Source organism: Rhipicephalus microplus, chromosome 2 (assembly GCF_043290135.1).
Source record: "Rhipicephalus microplus isolate Deutch F79 chromosome 2, USDA_Rmic, whole genome shotgun sequence".
NCBI classification, from domain to species: Eukaryota; Metazoa; Arthropoda; class Arachnida; order Ixodida; family Ixodidae; genus Rhipicephalus; species Rhipicephalus microplus.
In genome coordinates, this window is record NC_134701.1 from 268,260,902 (window position 1) to 268,273,616 (window position 12,715).

Genomic DNA, 12,715 nt, shown 5'->3' on the forward strand with positions numbered 1-12,715 from the left:
CATCAATATAATTTGCCTAGACATATTGAATATGTATCGTGCATTGTTGGAATTCTTATTACTTAAACGTAGTACAAACATCATGCTCCGCTTAGTCCCCGAAGCTACGGAAAAGTGCGAAAAAACAACAACAAAGCAAACCATTCCTTCAGTAACGCACAAAATGCGGAAAACAAAGAAACGAAACAAAAAGAAGCCTGCCGTAAATGTTTTCATAACTTGTAACTAATTTGCACTCTTCGAACTTTCATCATAGTAGAAGAGTTAAAAGGCGGTCCGTTGGTATACATTCATATTTAAATATTGGCAGCGCAAACTAACGGGACGCAAAGAAAGAGCACAAAGTGAAAGCTGGGCTTACTCTAAGAATATATACCGGAAAAACACATGAAGGGAAATGGAAACGCAAGAGGGAAGCTTCCACCGTAATCGCATGTCGTTCAGAATTTCACAATCTAAAAGGTATATGGACGGTGAGCTGACACAACTCTCAAAAAATTTTATGAAAAACACTTCTGCAATCTCCCTAGTTTTTGCGTCACAGTGAGTGTATACATAATACAGACGCGCGCGAAAATTTAATTCGCAGCCACACTTTGTGCAATTAATGGACAAATGTAAACCTGTGGCCGGCTTTAGCACATTGTAGTGTTCTCGCAGGCGAACATTCAGGCAGTGCAGTCTACCCGATACCCTGTCACAAGACAGCGGGGTACAATAAACCACGTTCGACTGACAAATAGTGAAAGAATTGACTTGTTTTACACCACAGCCTTCATTCACAAGGCCTGCCTTCATTCTGCTTTTCAAGTCAATTCTGGAACACACTTGCTGCAATTTCCCGCTGGCAGAAAAAACGTTAAAGTTAAAACTTTGGCACTATTTTTTTTTGTCTTATGCGAAAACCCGTGCACATATGGGACTACCTCAACATTTGCGGTGGTTCCAAAAGATGCCGAAAAACTACCAAAATGGAAAAAAAATTTTTTGTGCTAACAGTCGCTTAGCAGTCTTCTATAGCTCTTTCGATCACCTCTGCAGGTGCGCGGCAGCCCCCCTGTAAACGTACAATATACGATTGTGGTTCAGTAAAACTTGTAGCTTGGTGAGTTCGTTCAAAATTCAGGGTAAAAGGGGGTGCGCAAATACAAACTATGACACAGAAAAGATGGGACAGGGACAAGCGTGAATCTGTCCCATTTTTTCTGTGTCGTTGTCTGTATTTGCGCACACCATTTCATCCGAAATACAATAAAGGACTTGGCAATCTGTTGACAGCTGCTGAAAAAGATGCTGCACAACAGTTCTATAATTCCATGACAAAGATGCCAACCAGCCGGGATAAGCATAGGTATCTTGGTAAAAGTGCCATGCAGCCTTATTTCATCATTTCATGAAATGCTTTTATCCCGCAGTTATTTTCAACTTTATGGCGAAAAACAAAGAACATTTCGGCATGTGCTGTGACTCCGGCGTAAAATACATCCGTGTGTTATGCGTTGTTCTGACATTAGAACACCGCTAGAATAACGTAGTTAAAATTTGTCAGAAAATAAGTTTAATTTGGTTGAAACTAAGGGTGTTTGGTTGTGGTAACACGGATTAGGACATGGGCGTTTGTCTCGCACGGTTGTTCAGGCACAAGAACGTTACCCTGTCTCTATACATTGCTTCACCGCTGATACAAATGATCAGATACAAAAACTGCTGCGGGCACGACACTCTTTACGGGTTATCAAGAGGATTGCGTGAGGATCACGGAATGCTATTCAGGTCAGCTGAAGAGAAGGAAAGGAAGTAGCCGTGACCGTGGTTTCAATAAACATGAAACGCCACAGCCCACGAGCGATGCGAAAGTCACTGCAGGGAGAAAGTCTTAGGGGGTCAGCTAAATGGAAAGTAAATGCGTGTCTATGTATAGAAGCTATCAACGTATCCCGCTGCCTTCAACTTCCGCCCTCGAAGTAAACCGTGTGGGAGGTATTACCTTAAACGGATTAATGTGTGGCTAAGTTACTCAAGATTCGGACAGAGGCTTCATCTATGCAGCGATTCTGGTGCCTTAAACGTAAGCCAGGACGCCAACGTTTTTTCTTTTACTTTTTTTTCGACTTCGAGAGCGCAGAAAACACGTCATCCGTGGCTTTTCGTTATCCTTCACTTCGAACTATCATCATTTGGGCGCCATTGCGGTGAATCAGACGAGACGGTTCTTCTCGCCGAGTTAATCGTTTTTTGTACCTATATAATTGGAGATATCAGCTTGCGCTGATATCTCCAGCGTTGAGCCTGCAGTGCCGAACAGGCCGTTCTCCCATCAACATTGTTTAGTAATTGCGTATGCGGTGCACAGCTGAACTAAAAAGGCACGTGAGCGTTCTCGGGCGTGCCTTTTCTGTCCAACTGTGGTACAACATTAGCCCCGTGAATGAGTACTATCCGCTGCCTTCATTCTGACTATAAAATCTCTTCTTTACTGCTCATTGCTCATAGTCGCCACTCGCCGGAATGGTCTGTTTGTATTTACAGTATTTCATATGTTTTACCTCAAAAGGTCTGTACGTTATTGCAGAGCCACTTTCAATACAACCTTCGAAAGGTCAGAATGGTGTGGTGAGGTACGTTATTAACAGCGTACTTATTTACAGCATGTGTAACAGGCCAGGTTGTCTTTCTTTTGTTGCTTTCTTATTTCGCTTCGAGTCATTGTATCAGGGTTTTCCCGTTAGTCGCAGTGTATCTTACATGTCGCACGAATCCACCTTCTACATTGTTAAGTCACGTGACCAAGATGCCGCGCATTTGTGATCGGAGGACTACTGGTTCGCACGCGGAGACACCAGTGGACTTGCGTCGCCGCAACGCAATTCCAATGTCTCGCATCTCGCCATCTAGTGCGACATTAGCTTTGTGGTTACTGTCGTGCCTCACAGGCTACATACCTGCACCACGCAATGTATACAGTTTAATACTCACGCCTCGCGTTCAGGGAAGGGACCGTTGCCCGGCAGTTCACGAGATTCGTCAAAGAAAACTATTTTCGAGACTATACACAAGAAGCAAGGCGCTGATGCGACCTCGCAGAATGACCTCTTTTTCCAACAATATCCACGCGATAGAGGTGTTCTTTGATCTAGTGCCCAGATCGCGCGATCCTCTGCCGCCCCGCGGCAATGTCGTATACCATTCGGGCGAAGAAGTCCTTTGTTCACGACCGCGCGGTCGCGTTCGAAGTTCAATTAATCGCGAAAAAGCGTAACTCTCTCGTGGAACCCTCTCCCCCTTTTTTCCTCTTCTCGGCAATGTCCGGAAAGAGACATGATCATAAATTACGCCGGTCTTCGATATGGCGCGCTGCTGCCGCGGCAATGTGACCGAAAAATGACCGTCCACACGAAAAACGACCGTCGAAGTGCATGCTGAGTACGCGTGATCGTTTATAAAGGTGATGTTGGGCGCGAACGACGTTGGAAAAAGTTCTGTAGCAATTTCATCCACACTGCAAGGCTATCAAATATATGCTGTACATGGAGCGCGCAGCTTCCTTGTTAAGTTAAAAAAAAAAACCCCAAGTGACGTGTTCAAAAAAGTGTTTCTTTAGGGATGCGTTTTTCTGCTTTGCGGGCAGGCGGGAAATGAGATGAGCGCGGCGGGGCCTGTTGGGAATAAATGCAGGGAAATATAGCACAAGGAATAACTTTAAGGTCAGCTGTTCACGCACATCAGTCTCTTGCACTCACACCACGAAGCTCTACATGCGCACGTCCGATTCAAAGGACTCGTTCATCCTCTACAACAACTGTCTGCACGGGCGTTGTTAATACGTCTACATGCGCTTAAGAATGTCTACTCCGTAAAGATCCGAGAATCTGGACTATCTACCGTGCATTTAAGGGGCTTGCACTCAATCGCAATGGAAAAATGTCTTAATTCTTTTTTGTTCACACATCACAGCATGTGCCTTCTGAAGACTTCTGCTTGCAGCGTGTCTATAGTTCACTTCCGTGCACAGGAGTTTGATTTTTTTGATATTTAATACTAGTGAAAAAAAAATTGCACTTCGGCCTTGGAAAGAGAGGCGTTATCGCCTGACGCGGCCCTCCCCGCAGAAACAACAGTTTGCACATAAGGAACATGTAACACGTTGTGCGACAGCTTAGTAACCTATACATTTTATTTTCAGTGCGCGTCGCGTTCGCTCTACAGTTTCGCTTTCTTGAGCTGCAGCCCTATTTGCTTGTCATATTTGTTTACCTGTGCACACGATTCCGTATACGTGTGCACCTGTTCACCGGCGAAACACACAAGGCGGAGTCTCGACTCCCAAGTGTGGTTCATCGCGTCGCACATAATACGAAACACTGTGAAAGTACACACAGCACTCGTCCTGTGTGTTCCTTCACTGTGTTACGTCCGCTTCGCGCTGTTTTAACCTTTCACAAATGGTTGAGCCCTTAATGTACATGTATTAGGTATGTGCGCACGTATCGCTGCATTTGATAGGCACTTTTGGGAACGTATGCAACAATGGAGGCTCTGCGATTGGACTATCTGAATCTACCGGCTCGTTTGGTGCTTTGTCTTCTCTATTGACTGAAATAGAGAAAGGGAAATGTACAAGTTGTAACGAACACAAGGTTTACATTGTGAGATCAGGTACACCTTCGAGACGGGGATACAACAAGGAGCTTTGAAACACGAGACAACAACGAGCGGAGATCACAAAAGTGGATATGCAAAGCAGGACATGCAAGCATCTCCGTGTGCATGCTTTGTCCGCTCGTGTTTGTTTTGCGTCCGCTCCCTCTCATCGGTATGACCTCGTCTTTCGTATTGCCAACACAAGCGATCCTTTGTGAATGGCCCACCTCGCTTCAACGGCCTGATCGCCTGCGTGGATTGAGAACTTGAAATTACCGGACTTGTCGGGAAAACAGCTAACGTACATAAGCCGACGCCGCGCGTAGCTTATTTGCAGAATCATTTATGGCTTTTTCTTCGTTATAACATGTTATAATTTTCTCATACTTTAGCGCGCGTTCTGTGTATAAACCGGTCACGCGTCTGGTCAACCCCCCCCCCCCCCTCTGATTTTAACCCTCTGTCGCTCTCACTGTCGGGTTCGTTCGATATGTGCGATATATGGTTCGATGTATTTCTCTGTCTCTGATGTATTTCTCTGACACATATGAAGAATTCACTCCATATAAACTGATCCGTGATATGGCATATAAAAACTTTATTTAGGTTCGTCGTTGTATAAACTAGCACGTTCGTACCGGGCCGCTCCCACGTCGGGACGATAGGCCTAACCTGTCCGCCACGTCATGGGCCCGTTGGACTGCCCATAGCTGCGTCCTTTAATTCGTACTACGTGGCGCAGCATCCCACTTTGACTTCCATATTAATTTGCAGCCAATGTTTTTACATCGGTTCACTGACTGTCTGTACACTTTGTGAACAATTCTGAAGTATCGTAGTTCCACGTTGTTACAATTTAGTGCTTTCAAATCTCATTAGAAACCGTTTTACTATTTCGTTGTGTCCATAAATTTGTAAGATGTAATTTATGCCACAAAGAACTGCAATACACTTCAAACTGCAACGACGATGATGACGGCTTCATTCCTGACGCTCTACATTCGTTGACGCTGTGCTTGCAGGAGGACATGTACCGCGAGCTCACGGTGTACCTGTTGACGCCGACGTTGACGTACGTGGCGCTGCGTCTGATGCCGGCGCTATGGACGCCGCTGGTGTACGCCTCGTGCGCCATCGGGCTGCCACTGGTGTGCTTCTTCACGCTCGGGTACTTCCTGTACAGTCTGCTGCCGGACTCTGGCGTGTCGGCCACGGGAAAGGCCGTGCTCATCACCGGCTGCGACAGCGGCTTCGGCCACCGGCTTGCTGTGCGTCTCGACAGGCTGGGCTTTCAGGTACGTTCGTTGAGCGGTTTGGTAGTAATCCACGTGACATAGGACCGCGTGCAATTTGGCTTACGAACAGTCGTGCGAAGAACCCGCAACCATCATCAAGTGTTGCGCCGTAAACGCACGCGCGTTGAGACGGTCCGATACATGGGACAACGTCTTCGCAAGATGGTTCGTTCCACCATTGGCACCTTCTAGAACATCGGTGGAAGCAGCGTTGAACCTTTTGTTCTTGCGGATGGTGGTACAACTGATCGGATCATTTGTAAGTGCACATGTTTAACACTTTCAACCCACTTCACATCGGGGCTATGTTGCACGTCGTAGTGCTCGCAGGTATGTTTGTAGCACCGAATGCATATCGGACGCGTGCCGTAACATTTTGCTTCACAAGACCAAGATAGATATCAACGGCTTGTTAGTCCTTGGTATCTGTCTCGCAAAGGCACGGTGGTTGACTCGCAATCAACCGCCGTGCCTTTCCTTGCTTGTCACTCTCTATACGTCGCTCTTCCTTCCTATCTCTATCTCTGAAGAAGTCTCTATCTCTGAAAACCACTCGCATCTCTATCTCGCATCGATATCTCTATCTCTGAAGTATCTCTATCTCTGAAAACCACTCGCAGTTATATTTGCACACAAATTATGAGAAACCGCGAAAATTTACGGAAGACTTATGAAAGGGGAAGTTGAGAAATATACTGAGACAAGTTTCATTCCTAGCTGATTGATTCCTGTATGAGAAGTCAGCTTCGATTTTCTTGTGCCAGCGGCTTAATGGTACGAATTGGAGATTATCGACTATCTCCCTTTCAGTTATTCGAGCAGCTAAATGAATTACCCCTTCTTTTATTTTTCTCCGTATAGACGACCTCATTGCTTTGGCTGCTTTTTTGAAGAAGTAATAATGAAAAACGTGGCTGTTCTCTCCTTTAAGGGATCGGTAACACGAAAGCGAAATGTGTCTTGACAACGGTAGTTGGGCGTTTTTTTCTTTTTTTTTTTTGTGCGTTGTTGCGACCGGACTTTGCAGGCACCAGAGATCCGGGATGATGATGTCGAGGCAGTAGAAAGGTGAACTTTGTAGAGGATATATATACATTATATTCATCGCTAGAGCTCTCTGGCCCAAAGCCCTATATCGAAAAAGCTTCCTAAGCAGCCTGCGAGGGCTGATTATAAAAAGTCTCGTTTCCCCGAATCCCTAGACCGGATAATAGGTACATACTGCATTGTCCAATAACAGGACCCACAGCACTCTGATTGAGCTGCTAAGCACGTGGGTCAAGGTGCGATTTCCTGCATGTAGAGGAAACGATTAGAAGGGAGCATTGAGCAATCAAGAAAGAGAGAGAGAGGGGGGGGGGAGAGTAAGGATCATCCAGGCATACACACACCAAGCTTCACTTTCTTCCATTTTTTTCTATAGAAGGGGGAGAAACTGACTGGTTTATGTAAAAAAAATGCAAAGAGGTCGGCCTGAGTGATAGTGGGCTCTAGCTGCTACGCTACACTGGGGTAAAAGAAATAGAAGGGAAAGGAATAATGATGGTAGTGATAATTCCTTCCATTTTGCTCAGGTGTTTGCGGGATGTCTCTTCCCACATGGCGAAGGTGCGAAGAATCTCCATATGAAGGCGTCCAGCAAGCTCCACATCGTTCCTCTGAACGTGACTAAGGACGAAGACTTCAGGCAGGCCGTGGATTACGTTCGCCAAAACCTCGATGGGAACGGTAAGGCGGCCGCCTCACATACAGTGCCATCACGGAAAATAACGGAAAAGTACACAAGAGAGCATTTCACTTACAGCCTGATAAATACACGAAATGGTCCTTTTATCGAGGTAACTGTACCTTTGCACGTCACTTCAATTTACCGCACGACCTTGAGCTAAAATGCACTGTGGGTTTATAACAATAGTACAATTAACTATTAAGATAATTTCAGGTGACAAGGCTCCAGTGGGTGAATGAGGTGATTAGCCCATACGAGTTGATCGGCAGTTTATTTTATCAGGAAATCCTCCTATGTTGATCCCCGCACGTGTGGGTTTATTAATTTTGTCATGCGCCATACGACGCATACACTCAATTTTCTGCCTCTTCGATCATGCGGAATCGCAAAACCTTCCGACACGGTGCTTTTTAAATGCGAAGCATTTCTTAGCGAACTTTGGCGACTTTGGGTTGTCTTTCTGTCTGTCTGTCCAGCCGCCTACGACTTTTAGCTCTCCTGGCCGTTTCGATAATGATATCGATACCAAACTTAGTATGGCATAAGATGGCTGTATGGCGAGCATAAGTGACTGGTCATAACATGAAAAGCATGGGATGCATGTCACGAATGTCGTGATATTCCTTTCGTGGTCTTGCTGCTCTTGCGGTGGTTTTGTTCACATGACATGTTGCAAAACTGGTATGGTATGACATGACTGCATGGTGAACACAAAAGTGACCAACTCTAACATGAAAATCATGACATTCGTGTCATGTAACAATATGATAACATGCCACACTCATGATGCGCTAGCTTCGCATATAGCAAATTTGGTATTATGGGGCGTGAATGGATGACGAATGTATGTATGTAAAACTTGACTATATGCTACGCTCAAAGCGCGCTCGCGGCCGTTTCGCTAGCTCCACATATACCAACTTTGGTATCAGGTGGCTTGAATAGATGACAAAGGTTAATGACACGTCCAAACATTATAATCATGACATTGAAGCCATGTACCGCATGATTTACCTCCGTATTGTTACGTTGTGCTGATGTTAGAGTGACATATCAACCTTCCCCATTCGTGCTTCGCATATCATTGATTCCCACTGCACGTGGGATCTGCCAAACTTTTTTATCGGCACCACTGTCAGTCCTTGTCAATAATGAATAAATGAATACATATATAAATGAGTGAGTGAGTAAATCAATTCGTGCGTGGCTGAGTGAGGGAATAAGTAAACGGAGCTTCATTTTTATGAACAGAAAATTACATACAAAAATTTTTTCGCACCTGTAACTAAAAACAAAAAAATACGCCCGAGCTGACTCACTTTTCTTTGACATTGTTGCAGGTCTGTGGGCGGTAGTGGCCAACGCCGGCGTGTTCGGTGCCATGGAGCTCGAATGGTGGAGCATCGCCGAGATGAAGCAGCACTTCGACATCAACGTGTTCGGCTGCGTGCGCACAGTGCAAGCCTTCCTGCCACTGCTGCGCCAGTCTCGAGGCCGCGTTGTGCTTACGGCTAGTTACGCTGGTGCGTGAAGCTGCTTGCGTACGTTGCTGATGTGTAGCGCTGTGTTGTACTATAAGGATGCACCATGCTCAATTCCTGATACCCCACCTTGTTTATTCGGCAGAGAGTATTCGGCTTCCTTTCCGCATCTCATTAGGTTGTCGTAGCTGTCGGTACGTAACAATATATACACATACATTATATATGCGGGAAATATAAAAAAAAAAACAATGCAGGCTTCGCACTAGCAGTACCAATCCTGAAAGAAGGGTGGAGCTAGGTTGCGTTCTATAGTTATATTTCTATATTTTTTGCTCTTTTTTGTTCTTTGTGTCTTTTTTATGTGTCTCTTTGCATTTCTTTCTTAGTTTCTTTCTTTCTCTCTTTCTTTCTTACTCTTGTTTGTATTTCTATTTCATGTCTGTTTGTTTGTACCTTTTTCTCCCTCTTCGTATGTCCCTCTCTCTTTCTGTCTTTCATGTCTTTTTTTCCTTTATTTTGGCTACCTTCCTTTTTTATGTTGGCTTCTTTCCCTCTGCTTTTGTTTCTTTTTGTATCTATCTCCCTGTACCACATGCTCCACTTCGCCGAGCAGAGTTTTTGTTTAACGCTTGCACATCCTGTACCCGCCACTGGCGCCTGCCTGCCTCTTGAGTTTTGCATGGCGGACCACAAGCCTAAAAAGCTTGGCAGTTTTATCAAAGTGCTGTCACTTTTTTTTTTCGTGAATACTTGTGCTTCTTGATGTTGGACAACAGCTCTCCTTCAAACAGTATCTTGCAAACCGCTGGAACGCCACGCGTTATTGCAGGACGAGGGACGGCCTCTTGGAACAATGTGTACAGTATGACCAAGCATGCTGTGATTTCCTTGGGTGATGGATTGCGGCGAGAGCTGATGAAGTGGGGCATCTCGGTCGTCCTGGTGGAGCCCACCTACTACAAGTAAGCGGGCGTGGTTGCCGATCATGAATAACCGAAATAATCAGATGACGCAGCCTATTGCCTAGATACACATTCGCTTGAAGAAAAATATGTATAGATTTTCCTTTATTACATAACAAAAAAGGCACTGTTATTATTCCAATGCTTCATGAAAAGAAACAGAACATGTGGTATATTCCCATAAAGTGAACCAATTTATGCGTGTATTCACTTCAGCATAAATGAATGATTTTAGCCAGCTTGTGCAACGAGACTTTTATACTCAGGAGGAAGATGAACAGCCATCCATTTGCTATATAAAATTCACTAGACCTAAAACAGTTTACAGTGGTACGATCATTCAAAAATGCGATATTCTCATCTCGACTGTTGGACAACTTGTAATCTTCATTACGATCATTAATAACTGCGAAAGTTTTATCTATATTTTTAGACGGCATGCATGAGCATAGTCTTGAGCGGTTTAGCAGCTGCAGTTCTTTGTGCTCCTTCCAGTTTTATGTGCGATATAAAGTGTCGGTAACCATTGCCACTATATTATTTCTTCTTCCCTAACCAGAACCGCTATTCTTCCGAGGCCGGAAGCCATCGTCAAGAAATACCAGGAGAGCAATCTTCCCAAAGAGGTGAAGGACGCGTACGGCGACGACTATGCTTCCGAGATGGCAGACATCTCGGTCAGCACGATGGCGTTCTTCGCGCGCGACAACGTCGACGAAGTCGTGGACACCCTCGAGAAGGCGGTTTGCACCCGCCATCCGAGGCAGATGTACCGATGCGACGGATTCGTCCGTTGGCTTCTCGTAGTCATATTCCTGTGCTTCCCTCTGGTGTTCCATGACTTCTTGGACTATCTCTTTCTGCATCACCACGAGGTTGGCCCCGACGGGAAGCTGGTCAAGAGGCTCTCCATGCTCGAAAGGATCGCGAATAAGGTCAAAGAGATCTTGATGCCACAGAAGCTCAAGAAGTAAAAAAAAAATGTTCTCTTGAAGAAAGTGCGAGCACGACGAAGATGTTCGCTTCGACGATTCGTGAAGCGACAAGTCAAGTTGCAATCTGCGACCCTCGTGTCATCGTGATGTGTTCAGCTCGCATAGGCATCTGGCTCTCACTGGAGCTTTATGACGCTGAAAAGAGGACTGTGCGAGACACCTGAATGTACAATACGTGAATTGTGCATCGCACACGCGGAAGGAACTGCAGTCGAGTCGTAGGCGGGAAAGTGCTTAGAACTAGAGTCGCTGGACATGCAATGTGTGTGTGTGCAGAATAGCTTCATCGTGGGTTGTTTCATCAGTAAAACTGGAACTGCCGTGCAAAAAAGAAAAAATGCCGAGAGGACGTGAAAGAGCGTAGCCTTTTTTATTTAAGGATTTTTGTGTGCAGTGTTACAATCCTGCTTTCAATGTTTCCATAGCAGTTATATGAAGTTCATGAGTATCGGAATAGATTAGGCATAATCCCTGGGAAATCTCCGAGAAACACAATACGGAAATGCAGGGACGCATACTGCACACCTTTTTATACTCTAATGTCGCATCCGCCATCAATTTCATAAGTGAAAGTGTTGTCACACACGTCAGCAGGGGGGGGGGGGGAGTGATAGTACAAAACATTAATTTAACTACATAAGAGAACGATGGTCGAAACTAAACTAGCTTCCTTTCTAATTTGTACGTAGGCTCAAAGTGAAGGCGAGGCAAGAGAGATAGGGGAGGGGAAACGAAGTGAAAAGGCAGGAGTGCAACAGGCGCTGTGCCGTGTCGCCTGTAGGCAGACAGAAATTAGGTGCTTTCTTCCTTTTCCTCACGAACCACTCACCAACCAACTCAGTATGGGCTCGGTTGGCTACCCTACCCATGGGGAGGAGAAAGTGGAAGTAATAACTAAAATACACAACAAAAAGGGAGAGTAGGAAGCCAGCGCGTGTTGTGTTCTGTGTGTAGAAACCCTTCAGTAGCAACCACGGAATTCGTCGAATAGGGAGCTGGCTAGCTCTACTTCCATTAGTCGCACATAAGCTGACGATCCAGTCAAAATTCTTACCTTTCGAGTTTTTGTTCACTGCCGACACTCTAGCGGAACAAGTGTGATATCACTAGGACTTTGACTTCTCCACTTACTTGCACGCGTTTCAAGCTGTTCTTGCTCCGGATTTGCGAATTCTTTCTCTCTGTCTTCTTTCTTCTCCTCTCTTTGTTTTGACCTTGCTTTTCAGGAAACCGTGTGCCTTCTCTTCTTGGTGGGCTCACACGTCACAACTGCCACTGTGGTCTGGACAATGAGACTGACAGGACTGATGGACAACGGGCGTGTAGTTTAGTTGTTTGTACCTGTGTGCTATTAAATATATATTTTCGATTTCCAGACCTTGAGACCCCATGACGCTCATTCTTTTTCTCGTACAGCGTGTCACTGTTCTTTGGTATATGGTTGCACGGTGATACCGAAGGCGCATATCACAGGGGTACAACCTGACTGGAGGTCTTGCTTGCAAATCCTCGTGATGGTTTCACACAAGTCGTAACGCCTGCTGCACCATCTGGCGTCTCTTTTGTGAATACTCGCGAATGCAGTTGTTTTTAATGTTCTTGAGTACTT

General features: G+C 45.4%; 1 protein-coding gene across 1 annotated transcript in view; it reads left to right on the top strand.

The window, feature by feature from the left end:
* Window positions 1-12,483, top strand: part of LOC119169993 (short-chain dehydrogenase/reductase family 9C member 7) — a 49,680-nt gene extending 37,197 nt beyond the window's left edge. Inside the window, exons 2-6 of the mRNA XM_075881306.1 lie at window positions 5,664-5,936; window positions 7,511-7,664; window positions 9,006-9,188; window positions 9,979-10,111; window positions 10,671-12,483. Of these exons, the coding sequence (XP_075737421.1) occupies window positions 5,664-5,936; window positions 7,511-7,664; window positions 9,006-9,188; window positions 9,979-10,111; window positions 10,671-11,085 (1,158 nt within the window). The 3' untranslated portion in view covers window positions 11,086-12,483. The remainder of the gene's footprint in view (window positions 1-5,663; window positions 5,937-7,510; window positions 7,665-9,005; window positions 9,189-9,978; window positions 10,112-10,670) is intronic.
* The last annotated feature ends 232 nt before the right edge of the window (window positions 12,484-12,715 follow it).